We start from the raw sequence: 22,098 nt of genomic DNA, 5'->3' as shown, positions 1-22,098 counted from the left end.
ATGCATGTGCAAGCATTTCAATTATGGTAATTAGGTCTTCAATTTTTGCACCACTCTTTGACTAAAACAAAATTAAGAACTGCCCATGTGTGAGCCACATGGCCTTCAAATTTCGGAGTCTTAGGAACAAAACCAAACATGTCTTAAATAGTAATAATAAAAGTTGTGAGGTTTGAATTTTAATTGCAGAAAAATGGGGTTAATGAGAAATTGACTGCATTCATTTATTGTGGGCCCCCACTCTTCACTCTTCCGGTTCCTCAATAAGTAACCCCCCCCCAACTTTCTTCCCGCTTTCCATTCGCCCCAAAGCTAACGAATCACCCTTTCTTTCTTTTATCTCATAATTTCCTCTTTAAATAAAACAATGGCTGTTGACGCTTCTTCTTCTTCCTTGACACTGCTATGCTTTGCTTCATTGATGTGCCTTTTTGGCATGGTGAATGCAAGAATCCCTGGAGTTTACACTGGTGGCTCTTGGGAATCTGCCCATGCTACTTTTTATGGTGGCAGTGATGCTTCTGGAACTATGGGTATTTCTTTCTTTCTATTAATCTTATAACATTTAATATTTTGTTTACTTCTAGTGCAAAGCGGTAAAAAAATAACCCATTTTGTTAACATGCATTTTCCAACAAAATCTCTGTTTCGTCTTCTTTTTTTTATTTTATTGCATTGCATTATTTTCTTCATGTCCATTAAAATGTCTTCAATTGTTTCCCTTTTTTGTTTGTTAAGGCGGTGCATGTGGGTATGGGAATCTGTACAGCCAAGGGTATGGCGTGAACACTGCAGCATTAAGCACAGCCATTTTCAACAATGGGCTAAGCTGCGGAGCTTGCTTTGAGATCAAGTGCACGGATGACCCAAGATGGTGCCACCCAGGCAACCCTTCCATTTTTATTACTGCTACTAACTTTTGCCCTCCTAACTATGCTCTCCCAAGTGATAATGGCGGCTGGTGTAACCCTCCTCGCCCTCACTTTGACCTTGCCATGCCTATGTTCCTTAAGATCGCCGAGTACCGTGCTGGTATTGTCCCCGTTTCCTTCCGCAGGTCAGTCTCCCTCATTACTCTTCCATTTATTAGTATTTTTACGAAGAGAAGGGTGGTGAAATGTGTATACATTTAGGAACCAAACACAGTATTGTTTTTAATTAAAATAACTTTTTACGTACTTCCTTGGGAAAGGCAAAAGGACGGCCTCAAAAGAATCGCCCTTTATGACCTCATTGTCTCGGGGTCTGTTGAGATTTTGAGAATCAATCCAGAATTTAATGTCCTTTACCCACACTTAGATCCAACGGTTTTCCTGTGACGCCTGGAATGACCCAAACACCCCTCCTCTCTCGATTCCCAATGATTACCAGGGCAGTACTGTAAATTTAGGGATCACCAAGATTTTCCGCCCATTCAGACATCCTCCTTAAACGACAAAATTGACGACACACCATCATTAATGCAGGAAAAAAGGGCTTTCAATTTATATAATTTCCACAAACACCCTTCTTATTAAATTATTGATTGATTGACAGAGTGCCATGCCGAAAGCAAGGTGGAATTAGATTCACTATCAACGGATTCCGTTATTTCAACTTGGTTTTGGTCACCAACGTGGCGGGTGCGGGGAATATTGTGAAGGTGAGCGTGAAAGGAACCAACACCGGTTGGTTGAGCATGAGCCGTAACTGGGGTCAGAACTGGCAGTCCAACGCCGTTTTGGTAGGCCAACAACTCTCGTTTAGAGTGACGGGCAGTGATAGAAGAACCTCCACCTCCTGGAACGTGGCACCAGCTAATTGGCAGTTCGGACAAACCTTCACCGCAAAGAATTTCCGTGTTTGATTTTAAACACACTTCTTTCCCCTTTTAATTTTTATTACCACTTCTTCAATTTAACTTTCTCTTTCCTGCCCTTCAATTTTCCTTTATTTTCTCGGGAAAATTTGAAGTGGCGGGTGGGTAAAAATGGGCTTTTGGGTAGGACTTTACGGAAAAGAAAAATAGATAGCAAAGTCACCAAGTGACCATTGTGTGTGTTGTTGGATTTGAGTCATGAGTGTTGCATTTTGTATTTCTTTTGTTTGGGAATTGCAAGTAAGCTGGTGGGTAACAGTAAAAAAAATTCCAGCTGATGGCAAAAAAAGTTGTAAGGTGGGGGTGCTGAAGCGGCTGCAAAGCAAAAGAAAACATGCAGCCCGCAGCACTCGAGTCATATAGTAATTTCATTTTTACTGCTATGAGAATAAGAGAGATTTAGATAAACCAAAACAATATTTTCTTGATCTGCAATGTCTTTCTCGTGTCTCTACGTTAAATAATTGAAAAGGCAATTGCTTCTTTGTCTTTGTTGCAATGGCAATTATATTGAAGATTGTGATAAAAGGAAGTGGGCCATTTCTGATTCTGATGGACATCACATTCCAAATTTAGATAAAAAAGAAGAAAACAAAAAGGGCCATTTGGATTAATTTCCTCTCTTCCAATAATGATAATGATGTACCCTAGACATCCATTTATAAATATGCTAAGCTTGCTTTACAAGTAAAAATATAAAAAAATTGGCCTCCATTATGTTATTTTTCATTCTACTGACTGAATATGCTCTTTCATACATTTATTTTTGCAGACAAATGGTTTTTCTTTTTTCTTAATTTACGGATTAAGAATCAAACTTATCTAATTTTATTTTATTTTATTTTATTTTTTTAAAAGAAATACCATGTTGTTATCGTTTGTCTTTTTAGGTAAAAAATAGGCCGGTGGAGTAGGCCATGTTAAACAGAGTTCAGAGTAGGCCATGTTAAACAGAGTTCAATCCATCCCCTCCACAAAACCAAAATTGCAGAAGCCTGTTTTATAAAATAATAGCAGTTTTATAATAAGCTTATATTGAATATTAATAACAATAAATTGCTTGAATGATTTCATCTTGTCAGAAAATAATAAAACTTACCTTATAGAGGAAAAAAATAGTGGGTGAGATTGATCTGGGCTTTTAAACTAAAAGTGGTAACGTGCGTGTTCCTTTTCGCTAAAACTTAAAAATTCAAATGAATTAGACGCCGTCTGTGGGAATACCCACGACCACGTGGTTAATAGCCACGCTCTCTACCAGCTGAGCTAAGACGGCTGCTAATTAAAATGATAAATATAATTACTAATATCGCTATGTTTTAGCCCACTTCAGTGTAGAAAAGATCCAACGGAGGCAACCCATTTATTATTCCATCCGAGATGTGTAGTAAAGGTAAGGATGAAGAATGTCATATATTTGAGGAGCTAAATTAGTTGCGGATGAACAAACAATTGATGGTAGTTGAAACAGAAAACACAACCTAAGATTCTTTTCTATTTCTTGTAATAAATTTAACTCACGTGTCATGCTGTTAGGACCTTGCGATGCCTGACCAATATTAGAAACACATAAAGAAATTCATTTATTAATTCCAAAGATAACAAACAGATAGTAACACATTATATAGCAGTATTCTTCACAACTGATTTCTAACTCACTATAACATAATATTAACTAACTGTAACAGAGTACTAACTAATATAGTTACTCTAACATTCTGCTTCCAGTATCGGAAAATAAACTGCTAGCAGCAACAACACTCATGCGATCCCGACAGCGAGAAAAATCTCCAAACGTTAACGACTTAGTCAACACATCAGCCACCTGATCACTCCAGGAACAAAATTTACACACAACTGATTACTCAGAACCTTTTCTCGAACAAAGTGAATGTCGAACTCCACATGTTTTACTCGCGCATGCAGTACAGGATTAGCAACTACAGAAACTGCACTAGTATTATCACACCAAATGACTGGTGTACTACTAAGCTTAAATCCTATCTCAGTCAACAGAGATTGAAACCACACCACTTCAGATGTTGCATTAGCTAAACTTCGATATTCAGCTTTGGTAGTAGACCGGGAGACAATGCTCTGTTTCTTGGACATCCAACCCATTAGATTATCACCTAAGTATATACAAAAATCGGAAGTAGACTTGCGATCTTCAATCGAACTTGCCCAATCTGCATCACTAAAACTAGTTAAACTCAGACTAGACGCTTGAAATAACAACCCATAATCAATTGTACCCTTAACATATTGCAAGATACGTTTTACAACTGTCCAATGCACATCATGAGGTTGATGCATATATTGACTCACTTTATTGACAACAAAAGACAAGTCTGGACGAGTCAAACACAAGAACTGCAGACTGCCGACCACTCGTCGATAAAGAGTACTATCTAGTAATGGCACCCCAGCCAAGGACGTAAGAGTCGGTGAACTCACCATAGGAGTATTCACGGGCTTAGCATGCAGCATGTTAGCACGTTTCAGCAACTCATGAGCATACTTCTGCTGAGATACATGCATACGATCCTAATGTCTTACCACTTCAAGTCCAAGAAAAAAACTCAGCTCCCCTGAGTCTTTAAGAGAAAAACGACGATCAAGACAAGAAATAACAGTATGTAATTCAACACAATCTCCTCCTGTAATAATAATGTCATAACATAAACAAGAAAATACACACTGCCAGCATCTGTGTGTTTGTAAAATAAGGAAGAATCAGCCCTTGAAGGCATAAAATTCAGTTGATGCACCAAAAAATTCTTCAGCTTTTCAAACCAAGCTCTTGGAGTTTGTTTAAGGCCATAGATGGCCTTATTCAGGCTACATGCCAAAGGTTGCCCATGCTCATCAACGACTTCAAACCCAAGAGGCTGCTTCATATAAATGTCCTCAGTGAGGTCTCCATTCAAAAATGCATTGTTCACGTCAACCTGTCGAAGCTTCTATTTCCGTGACACAGCTAAAGCAAGTATCAACTGCACAGTATTGACTTTAACAACTAGACTGAAAGTCTCGTGATAATCCAATCTTGCCGTTTAAGAAAACCTTTGAGCAACCAAACGAACCTTGTTACGTGCTATACTTCCATCAGAGTTTTTCTTAATCTTGAACAACTATTTGCAATCGACTAACGCTTGATTTGCCGGTACTGGAACTAAATCCCAAGTATAATTTCGAATTAAGGCTTGAAGTTCATCATTCACAGCTTACTTCCATAAAAGAATTACCATTGCCTCATGAATAGTTGAAGGCTCGATACCACTCATTTCTACCATATAAGCTTTTGGTTTGTAAATCCCCATTTTACTTCTAGTCATCATAGGATGACAATTTACTGATGAGGGCTGCTGCAGCTCACCGACTAGAGCCTAATGCTCACAGACTTGTCTTAAAGAACCTGCAGGACTTTCTGAAGAAAAGTCGAGAGCATCATCCAAAGAACGATCCGAATGATCCATAGTATTAGTATTACTAACTGAAGTATAACCAGCCCCAGGTTGAGCCGAAACCTCAACAGTAGGAACCATGAATATGGGTAAAGTAGTAACATCTCTCTTGAACTGCTTAGACCTGTTATCAATGATAGGTACAATAGACTTTGAAACTTGAGCAAACGAAAAAATAGATTCATCAAAACGAACATGTCGAGAGATCTAGACCCGACCAAACCTATCAACACATTTATAACCCTTGTGATTGAAGGCATAACCCAGAAAGGTACAAGAAGCAGACATGTATTGAAGCTTGTGCCGATTAAAAGGTAGAAGATGAGGATAGCAAAGACATTCAAAGACACGAAGTCGTTGATAGTCTGGTTTGTGACCAAATAGCTGCTCACAAAGAGATACCCCATTTAGTACCTTCGTTGGAAGAATATTCATGATAAACACAATAGTAGCAAACGCATTAGCCCAACAAAAAATAAGAAAGGAAGCTTGAGCTAATAGCACTAATCCTGTCTCAACAATCTGCCGATGGCGACGCTCAACAATGTCATTTTGCTCCGAGGTATGTGGATAGGAGATACGATAAACAACTCCACATTATTTCATATGCAAATCAAACGATCGAAACTCACCACCACCATAAATTTGAAGTTGTTTGAGTTTAACTCCTAACTGTAGCTTAACATAAATGAAACAAAAGCATCAGATTTTTTTTTAGGAAAATAAATCCTAGTGTGTCGAGAAAATGAGTCAACAAAAGACAGGTAATATTGATAACCAGAGGAGTAGCAAGGAGTTGGCCCCCATACATCAACAATCACAAGTTCTAAATGAGCAGTATACACAGAGTCAGAAGAATGAAAAGGCATGATTAGCTCTTATGTCTTGAAATTCTAATATTACAAGCATATAAGACACTACTAACAATACTATTTGATAGATGACCCAACCTTCGATGCCACCAGTCAAACCTAACATCTGACCTCTGTGGTGGAAGAGACTCCGTACGAGATGTACTCTCAGCATTAAAAGCAAAGTCTGACTCGACAGTATCAAACCGATACAACCCATTCAACTCACTTCTGCAAAGCAACGTCTGACGAGTCTTCAAATCCTTGACACGGTAGTAGTTAGGATAAATTCAAAGAATACACCATTGTCTTTAGAAAACTTAGAAACGGACAATAAATTCTTTCTAATATCAAGAACATACAATAAATCCTTAAGCAACAATGGACTAGAATCATCAGCCAATATTGATAAACCACTAACATGCTTAATATGTATAGAAAGACCATTACCTATAATGACCTTACCTCCTCCATTGTACAACCGAGCATCGAAAAGTTTGGTCGAGTCATTCGTCATGTGAGTAGTGGCTCCACTATCTGGATACCACGTAGGATCGGCAACTATAGAAGGATTAGCAAGCCTAGATGACCCAATCGACTTTACTGTATGTCCACCCATTGAAAAGGGCGACTGAGATTAAAACCCCGAACAATGACGCACATAATCAGCATCACAACCAAAAGAAGCACGTAAAGCCTGACCAACAACTACAGGCATGTAAAATTATGGACTTTGACCACGTTGAATTGACTCTACTTCAATAAATGAGGGATGAATCTGTAGAAGAGGCCTACGTATGGCCTGGTTAGAGGCATAATAGGAAGAATGTAGCCCATCATCTACATAACACATATATGCTGTAACAGGCTTTTGATCCACGCGAGAAACATATCCAGCCCAATACTTATGACCCATACGAGAAGCAGAATATTCAGTGTCATCCTTCACACTAGGGTTTTCTCTTTCTCCATCAGACGCCGAATCATATCTATAGAAGCATCTCTGAGCAAGATGCCCAAACTTCCCACAATTTGATATTTTGGTCTTGCACCACCACTACGTCTTCCACGACTTTGACCACGACGAGAAACTTGAGATCCTCATGATGAGCGAAACATATCTGGTGGTAGTTGTCCGGCATAAGTCGGAGCACTTTGAGACGAAGGATTCTTTTGCACCACGGCAACATTTGCTAAAAATGCCATCTGTGATACCTTGAAGATCGAATGGCACTCTACTCATGGTGATAATCGACACCACATGATCAAACTCTAGAGGTAAGCTATTCAAAATTGCAGATTGTTGTTCTTCTATAGTTACTGGTTGTCCATATCCTACCAAAGAATCACAGAAATGCTTGATTTGTATTAAATACGCAGACATGGAGAGTTTATTGTTTTTGAATATTATGCAGCAACAATCGATAGCTCATGGCTTTAGTGGTTGAATGAGACCCAAAAATATGCATAAGAGCTTGCCACAACTCACAAGACGAACCAAAATTCCCGACGAGTTGATTATGCAATAATGGACTAATAGTCGAAAGCAGCCACGCCGCAAGTGCAGAGTCTTGTTGTTCATAGCGCACATACAAAGAATTCTCGTCTGAAATACCACATTCAGTTACAACCATTCTTGGAGGAATAGCGACCGTCCTATCAAGAAACATTTGTAGCCGATGAGTCTTGACAATCAACAACATATGCTGTTTCCAGGCCAAGAAATTTCCATCATCAACCAGCACAGCTACCTTCTGTGGGGCAAAAGCCAAAAACTTATCTATTGCTAACTCCATTCCTAAAAAAAAAAATTCACTCTGATACCATATTAGAAACACATAAAGAACTTCATTTATTAATTCTAAAGATAACGAACACACTGATAGTAACACATTATATTGCAGCATTCTTCACAACTGATATGTAACTCACTATAACAGAATATTAACTAACTGTAACAGAGTACTAACTAATATAGTTACTCTAACAACCAAAAACATTTCTACAATTTCAATGGAAAGAAAGATTTCCATTCCAAGTAAATGCTACAGTAGGGAGAATTGCATTCAATCACACTGATAGTTATTGCAACTGAAGTTTCCCCTCTCAAATGCTTTAACATGGATGTCAAGTAAATAATTGTTTTCGTACTTTCAATGTGGTCCATGCACCATCCAATACCATTTGTTTTAACCCTTCATTCACTCCATTACTGATTTCTTAGTTTCATTTGATTTTGACAAAAATGGGCTGTTCCAGAAACTACATAAATGCACAATTGACTAGGTCTTACAATGTTGTTTAAATTACTCAGTAAAATCCAAAAAAAATGGTTACCGGCACTCCGAGCTGCCCTCATTCTGAATATGTAACAAATGACTTGAAACTTTCTAAATCTATTTTTTATTTGATAAGAGAGAGTCTTTATTGGAAATTGAAACCTTTGCACCACACCTTCTGGGTCACTTAAATCAAGCAAATGCCTCGAAGTTCTCTATACAACCCAAATCCCACTCTTCTTTTTCCATGTCCAATAAACAATATAGATAAAGAAAGTTAATATGAAGTTTAAAATAATTGAGAAAACACGTCACATATCAAAATATCAACAATTAAGAGAAAGAAATAATGATTTTTACATTTCCCAAATGAGTTTAAATACACTGGCATACAATACAAGATCATATGCTAGAGATCAAGGAAGAGCCAAAAAAATCTTGAGACAAGCTTCCACATCTTTTCAATCATACTGGTATGATATGATATAATATGATATGATATTTATCTAAACTTAGATCATGTTCCTATTTGCTCTCATATATGACGTTGATCAATTTCAGAGCTGATTTAAATGATTTAAGCAAACACACAGTATACTGCTCAACCATGGTTTGATTTGCTGCTACATCAAAAAAGTTTTCATCTAAACACTAAGTCATAAAGTAGAAGGCTTTTGATAAGCTGCTGGTTTGTCATTTGATGGGTTGTGAGCATTTACATGGTGTTCTTTCTGTGTGCTTTTCTACATGTCACCTGGCTCCTGAAGCTGCTCAAGTGTTTATACCATCTCATCTATGCTAGGTCTCAACTTAGGTTTAGCAGCTAAGCACTGAAGTCCTAGGTTAGCTGCCTTTTGGGCACGATTCATTGAATACTGACCTTGGAGATGGGTGTCTAATACACGGAATATTCTTTGTTTGTTGGTCAGGTAAGGTTTTGCCCAATCCACTAGATTGTGTTCTTCAGATGGCCTGTTCTTGTCTATAGCTCGTCGGCTGGATAACATTTCAAGAAGAACAACTCCAAAGCTGTATATGTCACTCTTGCCAGTCAAGTGACCTTTCAAATAGAAATTTTAAATTTATATCAACACTCAGACTTTATCAACTTTAATTCAAATGATCCAATAACAAATAGCTAAATGCATGAGAAACCTGTAGGATATATAACAGCATGGATCAAGTTAGAGAAGAAAATAAACCTGAGAGTGATACCTGTGGTTAGATATTCAGGAGCAGAAAAACCGTAGGTTCCCATGACCCTAGTGAAAACATGGCTCCTATCACCAGTTGGTGTAGCACCCCAAACCCGGCCTAGACGTTATGACCGGATCTGATCGCCACATCGAAGCGTTCAAAACATTCCGTATTACTTAGTTGGAAAACTTAGTTGGTGTTGTAAAAGACACTTTTAAAAGTAGGTTAAAGTGAATGGAAGTCATGCACCGTAAGAAACCGGGAAGAAGAGGAGGTGAGTCCGTCGGATTTGCTAAGTACCAAGCTCCTTCGGATCCAATCCTAGACATGCACACCGCCATTGCCACACTCTAACATCTCGTATAATTTTGAGAAAACCGTTTGGTTATGTCCATCTTAAGAAAATGATTAAGGTTGAAAACGTTTGCTTAGCGGAAGTCTTACTTGTATTCGTGTTATTTTCAAATCACTTAATATTTTTGAAAACGCGTCCTAGAGCTAATCTATTTCGTTAGTTATCATAGTTCAGTTTTATCATAGTAGAATTAAATAATAAAGAAACAACCCAAACCATAAAAATAATTAGCGGCCTTATTACAAAAAAAAAACCCAAAACCAAAAACGAAAAATATGGAAAACCCAGTTCACCAGAAGAAAACGAATTTACAGAAAACGTGTGGCCACTCCGAATCCCGCCCAGCTCCAAGTCCACCAACTAGGGCTCACCTACAAGGATGGAAGGAAGAATGGGTGAGTTTGGGAAAACTCAGTGTATACAGAAACCCATCCAAAGCCCAAATCAGCTCGACCCCATTGGGCCTAAGCCCCATTCAGATCACAGTACACAATAGACCGAAGCCCTTTTCAGAATACAGTAGCAAGGCCTTAGCCCATTTTTACATAATAGTGTGGCCCATAGGCCCAATTCAGTAACATAAGTAACCATAGTAGTAATGCATGCAAACCCATCTGGGGAGACTACTCAACCTACCAACCGCTACACCCCTGCATCACCCTACACTCCATGTGGGGAATATCTCAACCCACCCACCCTACACTCCACAGGTTGCAACGAACGCACTCAAATATCAGTGAGTTGAGGCAAAGCCTCCAGTACATGGATAAACCACTTTCAATACTTCCTCCATCAATACCCCAATCCCATGCAACAGATATTAATAAAAGCATATCATGCAAAATACAGTATCAATCAGTCATGTAGTTTAGCCAATTTAAACCCTAGGGGTATTTCGGTAATTATGCTCTTTAGGGGTAATTTCGTACTTACGCAACTACACACGTTATTTCAGTAATTTTTAGCCGTTTTATGCAATTTGGTCCCACCATCTAACTAACATGCTACTTTGCCCATCTCTTACCCTTATTGGTCCGTAAGCCCATTAGGCCTAGTTTTGGCCCATCGAGGCCCTTTTTCTGAGGTACGTTAAAACGTCACACGAACTTACTTACCATTTTGTGGTGCCAGATCTAACAATTACTCTATGTCTTGAGAGCATTCGCATACTCACAAGCCTATGAAATGCTGGAATTTCGGCATTTCGGCTTTTACCGAATTGAATTAAGAAAGGGTGTTCGGTACACACCTGATTCGCGACGATTGCTACCAAGATCCCTTTCGATGTCCTACAATTGATTAGCACAGTTCTTATTTATAAACCATAATCACTAAACCCCAAAACTTACTCATCCATGCTCAAACCATGTCCCTAAAAGCCTTTGAAACCTTACCCTTTTTGCCAAAATCGATAGCTAGCTCCGAATCCGATTGTTCCAATGATTCACGCTTTTGATCCAACGCTTAAGAAGACTCTAATCACCGAAAGAAAACATCAGTTACAAACCCTTAAAGCCTTATGCTCAAATCGACAGCCTCCCTAATTTTTAGGGATTTCGGCTTTTCCTAACATCGTAAAATAAGAACAGATCTAAGATGATAAGTACTTACCCCTTACTCCTACTTGATTTCCACGCAATCCGGTGTAGATTTATCCTTAGAACAATGGTAAAACCCGAATCCAAGGGTTGAAGAAGTTTCGGCTATAAGCCCCTAAACCAATGGTACTTTTGGCTTTTGGGTGGTGAAGGAGATGACGATATGAGGCTATGACCTTGAAGTAGAATTGCCGTCAGGTATCTAGGATTAAGAAAAGATAATTGTATATTTAATAAAAATAAAAGAACATAGAAGGACCTGGCTTTGAAGAAATCGGCACAAGCAGTGATCACAGGATTTCGGCTTTTGCGGATTCGGCAAAAGTATTGATGAACAGCAGAATTGATGAATGGTTTTGAAGAAAAAAATAGAAAAAGAAGAATATGAGAGGTGGTAGTTTTGGCTAGAGAGGAAGAAGAGAGAAAAGAAAAACCCTAAGGTGTTTCAGCAAAAGAAAACGGCACCACTCAACACCCTAAGTGCCGAAATACTAACCTCAAAACCCTCTACCGATTTTTCCCTCTTCAATTCCCAAAATTCGGCCAACTCTTAGCCTCTCTCCTAATCCCTTAAATCTCTCCCCTTATCACTCCTTAATCCAAGCGTTTGGACTGATCCAAACTCTCCTCTAGCAGAACCCACCTGGACTCCAACACTTACCCTTCCTGCACTTAAAAATAAATGCATCTTTTTGCCAACACAGGGAATCGATCCCATGCCTTCCCCAATGCTCCACACGCCACTTTTCTAGGAACCTAGTGGCGTCACCCTTGCCACTTTACCAGAGGCTCATTTGTGATGCAATTTACCCATCACTCCACTTAAGGGCCACTTAGCCAGAACCCCTAACCTTTTAAGTCCAAAATTCAAAAATTCAACCGGGTTTTGGCCAACACATGGGCCTTCTATAAGCCCATTTACCTACTCAAAATATTAATTTCACATCCAAATACAAAATTTTAAAATCTTTACAAAATATTGAAAATCGCGAATAAATCCGAAAATCAGGATGTTACAACTCTACCCTCCTTAAAGAAATTTCGACCTCGAAATTTTACCTTATTAGAACAGTTGAGGTCTTGTTGACGATAGCCTCCTTAGTCTCCCAAGTAGCTTCTTCTTTGCCATGGTTCCTCCAAAGTACTTTTACTAGTGGGCCTGATTTCCTTCTCAACACCTTGACGTCACGATCAAGTATTTGCACGAGTTCCTCTTGAAAGTTAAATCGACTACCTCGATTTCCGTGAATCGGTATGATATGAGTTGGGTCGATCGATACCGCCTCGGCATGGATACATGAAAACGTCGTGGATACGATGCGATTACGGTGGTAACTCTAGTGATAAGCCACCGGTCCAACCCGCTTAACAATTCGGTAAGGCCCAATAAACCGTGGGCTCAACTTACCCTTCTTACCAAATCTCAAAATTTTCTTCCAAGGGGAAACCTTCAAGAAAACTATATCCCCAACAGCGAACTCAATCTCCTTGCGCTTGAGATCCGCATACGACTTTTGTCTATCGGATGTCTCCTTTAACCGATCCCTTATCAGCCTAACCTTGCTTTCAGTGTCTGCCACCAATTCTGGTCCAAGCATTCGTTGTTCACCCAACTCTGTCCAACACGTCGGCATACGACATCTTCGCCCATAAAGTGCTTCATATGGTGCCATCTGAATACTTGCTTGATAGCTGTTATTGTAAACAAACTTCGCCAACGGCAAGTAGTCCTCTCAACTTCCACGAAAATCAATGATACAACCTCTTAACATATCTTCCAGAACCTGAATAACCCTTTCTGACTGTCCATCTGTATGTGGGTGAAAAGCAGTGCTAAAATCCAATCGTGTACCCAACGCTTCCTGCAACTTTCACCAAAATCGAGATGTAAACCTAGGGTCTCGATTAGAAATTATCGACACTGGCACCCCATGCAGTCGCACTACCTCCGCCACATATAACTTGGCCAACTTTTGCAGTGAGTAGTCAGTACGAACAGATATGAAATGAGTAGATTGTGTTAACCTATCCACAACCACCCACACCGAATCTTTCTTGGTGGGTGTCAAAGGTAACCCACTCACAAAGTCCATTGTTACTCTTTCCCACTTCCATAACGGAATTTTCACAGGTTGCAATAATCCCGAAGGCAATTGGTGCTTAGCCTTAACCTGCTGGCACGTCAAACATTTCCCAACAAATTCAGTCACCTCTCGTTTTAATCCGGGCCACCAGTACATCTCTCGCAAGTCTCGATATAACTTATTCCCTCCAGGATGCATGGCACAGAGTCCACCATGAGCCTCTTTCGTAATTAATCGCCTCAATTCGTGGTCCTTTGAATACAAACCCTTCCACGAAAGCACGAACTCCCTCGGTGTTCAACCCAAAATCCTCGTTCTCACCATTCTTAACTTGCTGGAACCGAAGAGCTAATGAATCGTCCTTCAACTGTTTTTCCCTAACCTGCTCAGTCCAAGTAGGCCTTACTTGCAGTTCTGCCAACAAGCTTCTATCGTCGTACAGACTTAAACGTGCGAACAAAGCTCTCAAATTAGTAACTACCCTTCGACTCAATGCATCCGCCACCACATTAGCCTTTCCTGGGTGGTACTCTATCGAGCAGTCGTAATCTTTAAGAAATTCCACCCATCTTCGTCGCCTAAGGTTCAACTCCTTCTGAGTCAACAAATACTTTAGGCTCTTATGATCTGTATATATAATGCACTTCTCCCCATATAAGTAATGTCTCCAAATTTTTAACGCAAAAATCACCGCTGCTAGCTCCAAATCATGCGTAGGGTAATTCACCTCATGAGCCTTAAGTCGTCGCGATGCATAGCGACCACCTTGCCCTCTTGCATCGATCGCAACCTAACCCCACATGCGACGCATCATCAGTATCTGATAAAGTCCTTTCCGGACACCGGTTGAATCAACACTGGCGCTTCGGTCAATACATTTTTAAACTGATCAAAAGCTTTTTGCTGTTTCTCGGTCCAGACAAATGATACTCCTTTCCTTATGAGTTTTGTCAAGGGTGCCGCCATCACCGAGAAACCTTCCACAAACCTTCTGTAGTAACCTACCAACCCTAGGAAACTCCGAATTTCCGATACTGACCTAGGTGGCTTCCATTCCAGAATCGCCTCAATTTTACGAGGATCCACCTTAATCCCCTCGGCAGAGACCACATGCCCTAGGAAGGTTACCTCCTTCAACCAGAATTCACACTTGCTGAATTTCGCATAGAGCTCCTTTTCCCTTAACACTTGCAGCATAATACGGAGATGCTTATCATGCTTCGCCTCCGTTTCAGAGTATACCAGGATATCGTCGATAAAGACGACTACGAACCGATCCAAGTAAGGTTGGAATACTCGATTCATCAGATCCATAAAAGCTACAGGTGCATTCGTCAGCCCAAACGGCATGACCACAAACTCATAATGTCCATATCGAGTTTGGAATGCTGTTTTATAAACATCCCCTTCTTTTACCGTTAGCTGATGGTATCCAGAACGAAGATCGATTTTGGAGAATACCGAAGCTCCCCTCAGTTGATCGAACAGATCGTCAATCCTTGGTAGTGGATACTTATTCTTAATTGTCAGTTTGTTCAACTGGCGATAATCGATGCACATGCGCATCGTTCTGTCTTTTTTCTTCACAAACAAGACCGGTGCTCCCCAAGGAGACACACTAGGCCTAATGAAGCCTCTATCTAGCAACTCTTGAATTTGAGCCTTGATTCCCACTAACTCCTTGGTGCCATCCTATAGGGTGCAATAGATCTTTGGAGTCGTTCCGGGCAACAAATCGATTCCAAACTCGACTTCTCGATTCGAGGTAATCCAAGCTCCTCGGAAAAACATCCGGAATTCCCTAACGATTCGATGGTCTCCACAATCGATCCTCGATTTCACTTGGCTTACCAAAGCGATATGCCTTGCACCCTTGCGCATCGGTTTCTCAATTTCACAATGCCGATACTACATTGGATAAGTAATCCTTCGTTCTCCAATAATCATTACCTCTTCATCATTGATATCCTTAACACCATCCTCTTAGTTGCACAATCCAAAGTTGCCTTATGCTTGGTCAACCAATCCATCCCTAGTATCAAATCGAATTCTTCAAACGGTAACTCCATCAAATCCCCACGAAAACCACGCTTGAATCTTGAGGCACCTCCTTGAAGAGTTTCTCTACCTTAACCGAATGACCTAAAGGACTTATCACAGACACCCCACATACAGTCTCCTTGGAGTGCACACCCAGTGCCCTAGAAATGTTATATGCCACATATGAATGGGTTGATCCCACATCAATCAGAGCTGTGTAAGGTACACCATATATAAAAACGTGCAGTTATGACATCAAAAGCGTCACCTCTCCTCATGACAACGAAGCGGCATACACCAAAGCTGGCTGACGAGCATCCGCGTTACTAATACTCCTGCCAGGTGCCCCACGTCCACGGCCATTACCACCGCGACCTTGTCCACGACCTCTTGGCAGCAGCGGTCCATCCCTCACAGGGTGAGCCGTCGCCTGACCCCTTGTTCGGCCACCTGAGCTGAGTGGCCCTCCTAGGACAATCCTTAATCCTATGCTCCTTAGACCCACAACGAAGACAAGCCCCAAAACGCTTCCAGCACTCTCCTTGATGCATTCTGCCGCAATCCCCACAAGCTTGCGGTCTACCTGTATTCACCGGAACTGCTCGAACTGGTTCCTCCATCCTAGCTCTCTTAACATTTCGATTTGCGACCCACCGTCCAAAGATCCCTCTGAACCGATTTCGATCCCTATCACGATTCTTCCATTTGGTTTGCTTCACCTCCTCGGCTATCTTAGCCTTCTCTACTAGTGCAGCGAAATCTCGCTCTCTCTGCGGAGCTATGAGCACCCTTAACTCATCTCTGAGGCCATCCTCAAAATGAACGCTGCGCTCGTATTCAGTGGAAACGATGCCATTAGCATACCGAATCAATCGTAGAAACTCCGCCTCATATTCAGCAATGGTCTTATTCCCCTGAGTCAGATTCAAGAACTCCTTTCTGCGTGCATCCACATAGCTAGCTCCAACATATTTTTCCTTAAAGGTCTGTTTGAACAGCTCCCATGTTACCCTCTCAGCTGGGGTACCCTCTCTCATAGTAATCCACCACTGATACGCTTCATCCCGCAGTAACGAAACCGCCCCTTTCAACTTCATTCTCTTGAAGCGTCTAGGTCATCCATGATCCACTCGTGGCTTCCAACCAAGATTCGGCCACATTTGGGGCCACTCCAGACACGCCCTAAAAATCTCAGCTCAGTTGGCGAAAGGCGTTGAAATGGACCCCTATTCATGAGCCGATGTTAGCTCCGCCACCTTTCCAAAACCCTCAACATGGCACGAGACAAAGCGTCATCCCTGCGGCCCGGTCATACGGCCCATTTTCATTAACCGGTGGTGGACGTGCCTCGCCAGCTGGCATGTGTTCAGATAACGCAGATCCAACTTGAGTGCTTCCTCGGCCTCGACCACCGCCTCTTCCCGAGTAGCCCTTGTACTCATAACTATTTATCGATTCACGAATTTTATGACATTAGTTTATTGGTTTCACTTTGTTTATTACGAATGTCTTATGAATAGATAGAGTTTGAGTTATTCTCGCATAATCACAATTTAGCTACGGTCCCGCTTTGTAGCCCTAATACTACCTTATCAATAGCACTATCTCTAAGGCTCAAGACTATCTACGAGATTATTTCGGTCGAGCCCATATAAATATTTAAAACATAAAAGAACACTTACGACTTGGTGCTTAGGGATTTAGTGTGCCACTTCCTTATCGATCCATAAAAACCCATGTTTTCGTTACCGAAAATAAAAAGATTTCATTTGAAAACACTTTTATTTTAAAACTATTGATTTAACCTCGTTCAATAGAAAAAGTTTGAACATCTTTGAAAAACTTATAAAAAAAAACCTTTTTTTTAAAAAAATTTTCAGACCCGATCCACAGCCGAGTTGTTGCAACCAGGCTCTGATACCACTAAATGTAACACCTCAAACCTGGCCTAGACGTTATGACTGGATCTGATGTGCCACATCGAAGCGTTCAAAACATTCCGTATTACTTAGTTGGAAAACTTAGTTGGTATTGTAAAAGACACTTTTAAAAGTAGGTAAAAGTGAATAGAAGCTGTGCACCAGGTAAGAAACCAGGAAGAAGAGGAGGTGAGTCCGTCGGACTGCTTAAGTACCAAGCTCCCTTCGGATCCAATCCTAGACATGCACACCGCCATTGCTACACTCTAACATCTCGTATAATTTTGAGAAAACCGTTTGGTTATGTCCATCTTAAGAAAATGATTAAGGTTGAAAACGTTTGCTTAGCGGAAGTCTTACTTGTATTCGTGTTATTTTCAAATCACTTAATGTTTTTGAAAACGCGTCCTAGAGCTAATCTATTTCGTTAGTTATCATAGTTCAGTTTTATCATAGTAGAATTAAATAATAAAGAAACAACCCAAACCATAAAAATAATTAGCGGCCTTATTACAAAAAAAAACCCAAAACCAAAAACGAAAAATATGGAAAACCCAGTTCACCAGAAGAAAACGAATTTGCAGAAAACGTGTGGCCACTCCGAATCCCGCCCAGCTCCAAGTCCACCAACTAGGGCTCACCTACAAGGATGGAAGGAAGAAAGGGTGAGTTTGGGAAAACTCAGTGTATACAGAAACCCATCCAAAGCCCAAATCAGCTCGAGCCCATTGGGCCTAAGCCCCATTCAGATCACAGTACACAATGGACCGAAGCCCTTTTCAGAATACAGTAGCAAGGCCTTAGCCCCTTTTTACATAATAGTGTGGCCCACAGGCCCAATTCAGTAACATAAGTAACCATAGCAGTAATGCATGCAAACCCATCTGGGGAGACTACTCAACCCACCAACCGCTACACCGCCCGCACCAATTTCTACACTCCATGTGGGAATATCTCAACCCACCCAAATTTCTACACTCCACAGGTTAACAAAGAACGCTACTCAAATATCGATGAGTTGGGGCAAAGCCTCCAATCGTGGATAAACCACTTTCAATACTTCCTCCATCAATACCCCAATCCCATGCAATGATATTAATAAAAGCATATCATGCAAAATACAGTATCAATCGGTCATGTAGTTTAGCCAATTTAAACCCTAGGGGTATTTCGGTAATTATGCTCTTTAGTGGTAATTTCGTACTTACGCAACTACACACGTTATTTTAGTAATTTTTAGCCGTTTTATGCAATTTGGTCCCACCATCTAACTAACATGCTACTTTGCCCATCTCTTACCCTTATTGGTCCGTAAGCCCATTAGGCCCAGTTTTGGCCCATCGAGGCCCTTTTTCCGAGGTACATTAAAACGTCACACGAACTTACTTACCACTTTGCGGTGCCAGATCTAACAATTACTCTATGTCTTGAGAGCATTCGCATACTCACAAGCCTATGAAATGCTGGAATTTCGGCATTTCAGCTTTTGCCGAATTGAACTAAGAAAGGGTGTTCGGTACACACCTGATTCGCGACGATTGCTACTAAGATCCCTTTCGATATCCTACAATTGATTAGCACAGTTCTTATTTACAAACCATAATCACTAAACCCCAAAACTTACTCATCCATGCTCAAACCATGTCCCTAAAAGCCTTTGAAACCGTACCTTTTTTGCCAAAATCGATAGCTAGCTCCGAATCCGATTGTTCCAATGATTCACGCTTTTGATCCAATGCTTAAGAAGACTCTAATCACTGAAAGAAAACATCAGTTACAAACCCTTAAAGCCTTATGCTCAAATCGACAGCCTCCCTAATTTTTAGGGATTTCGCTTTCTAACATCGTAAAATAAGAACAGATCCGAGATGATAAGTACTTACCCTTACTCCTACTTGATTTCCACGCAATCCAAAGGTCAGATTTATCCTTAGAACAATGGTAAAACCGAATCCAAGGGTTGAAGAAGTTTCGGCTATAAGCCCCTAAACCAATGGTACTTTCGGCTTTTGGGTGGTGAAGGAGATAACGATATGAGGCTATGACCTTGAAGTAGAATTGCCGTCAGGTATCTAGGATTAAGAAAAGATAATCGTATATTTAATAAAAATAAAAGAACATAGAAGGACCTGGCTTTGAAGAAATCGGCACAAGCAGTGATCACAGGATTTCGGCTTTTGCGGATTCGGCAAAAGTATTGATGAACAGCAGAATTGATGAATGGTTTTAAAGAAAAAGTAGAAAAAGAAGAATATGGGAGGTGGTAGTTTCGGCTAGAGAGGAAGAAGAGAGAAAAGAAAAACCCTAAGGTGTTTCAGCAAAAGAAAACGGCACCACTCAACACCCTAAGTGCCGAAATACTAACCTCAAAACCCCCTGCCGATTCTTCCCTCTTCAATTCCCAAAATTCAGCCAACTCTTAGTCTCTCTCCTAATCCCTTAAATCTCCCCCCTTATCACTCCTTAATCCAAGCGTTTGGACTGATCCAAACTCTCCTCTAGCAGAACCCACCTGGACTCCAACACTTACCCTTCCTGCACTTAAAAATAAATGCATCTTTTTGCCAACACAGGGAATCGATCCCATGCCTTCCCCAATGCTCCACACGCCACTTTTCTAGGAACCTAGTGGCGTCACCCTTGCCACTTTACCAGAGGCTCATTTGTGATGCAATTTACCCATCACTCCACTTAAGGGCCACTTAGCCAGAACCCCTAACCTTTTAAGTCCAAAATTCAAAAATTCAATCGGGTTTTGGCCAACACATGGGCCTTCTATAAGCCCATTTACCTACTCAAAATATTAATTTCACATCCAAATACAAAATTTTAAAATCTTTACAAAATATTGAAAATCGCGAATAAATCCGAAAATCAGGATGTTACAATTGGTCCATCCCTAACTAACCCAAAATCAGAGAGTTTTGTATTGTAATTCTGCAAATATCAAATGAAAGAACAATAAATAGCTCATCCGTGGAATGACCAATGTTCCAATGTATTCGCCATGGAACAGCAATGCAAAAGGAAACATTAGCTCGTTTATGTACCAAATCAAGCAAGTTATTAGAAGTTTTAAAGTAGCAATATATGACTTGTGTTTAGGCATTGTGAAGAAAGGTAAGTCTTTTTGCAACACTAAGTGCAACCTTCATCCGGATGCCCCAAGGAAGAAGTAGGAAGTATAACTCTCCTGTTTCAAAATAAAATTGGCTATGGTGGAATGAGACATATGCTTTATGTCATAGTTATGAATGTTTCATCAACACAAGGAACTCACTCCTGAAAAAATGATTCTCCATGCTAGCCCGAGCCATGAACTCGTATACCAAAAGTCGATTCTCATCCTCTAAGCAATAACCAATTAACTTTACAAAATTAGGGTGATGTAGTTGTCCAAGATAGTTGATTTCAGCCTATATGCCAAATTATAAAAAAAAAATCAAGTTACTCTCTTGTTAGAGAAAAGTCATAAATAACACTACTTGTACCGAAAAAGCGATTATAACATCATAATTTCACCATCCATCACTAACCAACCATTCCTTGTGACCCTGGAAACCTTCTTGGTTGAGCCTTTTAACAACAATAACAATGCTAGTACTAGGCTTGGTGGCTATAAGTGAATGCTCATCAGCCCATCTTTTGAAGACAGAACCAAATCCACCTGCTCCTAGCACAGTGCCTGGTGAGAAGTTTTTGGTAGCTGCCTTGAGCTCACTGAAGGTGAACGTCTTTAAATTTGAAGACTGCAAAATCTCACCATCACTCCGAGGTGCTTATGGTATAGAAGCTGAAGACACTCTGCTGCTTGAGAAATTGTTTCCATTTCTGCTCTTACTCCTTAAATCAACTCCTATACAACAACAGATAAAGTTTCATACTTTGTAAGTTCATTTAAGATTGTCTCTCCAAAAACTCACTTCTAAAGCTCCAATTAGGGTCTTTATTCCAATTTAGGATTGTAATCATCAAAGCTCTATAACAAATAAAGCTACACGCTCACATCACAATAAAAACCAACTCCTCTGATTGATGTCAAAACAGGAAACAAGACATACAAGTTCATTTCTCATAAACAAATATGAAAAAGTTGAAAGCTTTAAGCAAAATCAGAACCAAAGAACATTTAAGTTACCTGTACCAGAAGAACTGACAGATTTGATGCGGTTGCTCCATCAAGCTCCCATCACAACTAGAATAATAATAATAATAATAAAACCAGCTCCTTTCAATCTTTTCCCTTTTCCTTTTGCTGTATTAGAAGGCTGCCTAACTTTCTACAAAGAAACACAACTTGCCTATTTAGAAAGATGAAAGAAAATGTTAGATGCTATTAGGGCAGCAAGATTTTTTGGATTATGATCCCTTTTCTGTGCTCAATTTTTTACTTTTCAAAGATGGGGAGAATCGAGAAAAGATCAGCAAAACCAAAAAGGAAGGTATAAAA

The 22,098-nt window shown here is 40.3% G+C and overlaps 1 protein-coding gene, 1 non-coding gene and 1 pseudogene across 2 annotated transcripts; 1 reads left to right on the top strand and 2 right to left on the bottom strand.

The window, feature by feature from the left end:
• The first annotated feature begins 270 nt into the window (after window positions 1-270).
• On the top strand, window positions 271-2,275 carry LOC108460970 (expansin-A6-like). The gene is made up of 3 exons (XM_017760698.2): window positions 271-533; window positions 739-1,057; window positions 1,537-2,275. Exons 1-3 carry the CDS (start codon window positions 368-370, stop codon window positions 1,844-1,846), a joined length of 795 nt encoding a protein of 264 aa, XP_017616187.1. The 5' UTR covers window positions 271-367; the 3' UTR covers window positions 1,847-2,275.
• Window positions 2,276-3,064: 789 nt separating this feature from the next.
• Window positions 3,065-3,134, bottom strand: TRNAN-AUU (transfer RNA asparagine (anticodon AUU)). Its single transcript has one exon. It is a non-coding gene; the product is annotated as a tRNA-Asn (tRNA).
• A 5,977-nt stretch (window positions 3,135-9,111) lies between these two features.
• Window positions 9,112-21,838, bottom strand: LOC108459292 (receptor-like cytoplasmic kinase 176; annotated as a pseudogene).
• Window positions 21,839-22,098: the final 260 nt, after the last annotated feature.

The sequence above is a fragment of the Gossypium arboreum genome, chromosome 4 (genome assembly GCF_025698485.1).
Source record: "Gossypium arboreum isolate Shixiya-1 chromosome 4, ASM2569848v2, whole genome shotgun sequence".
Classification (NCBI taxonomy): domain Eukaryota; kingdom Viridiplantae; phylum Streptophyta; class Magnoliopsida; order Malvales; family Malvaceae; genus Gossypium; species Gossypium arboreum.
This window is presented reverse-complemented; position numbering and strand designations above follow the sequence as displayed.

Coding starts and splice junctions, on each gene's coding strand:
- LOC108460970 (XM_017760698.2), top strand. CDS start 368: ATGGCTGTTGACGCTTCTTCTTCTTCCTTGACACTGCTATGCTTTGCT. Junction 534..738: donor TGATGCTTCTGGAACTATGG/GTATTTCTTTCT, acceptor TTGTTTGTTAAG/GCGGTGCATGTGGGTATGGG. Junction 1,058..1,536: donor GTCCCCGTTTCCTTCCGCAG/GTCAGTCTCCCT, acceptor ATTGATTGACAG/AGTGCCATGCCGAAAGCAAG.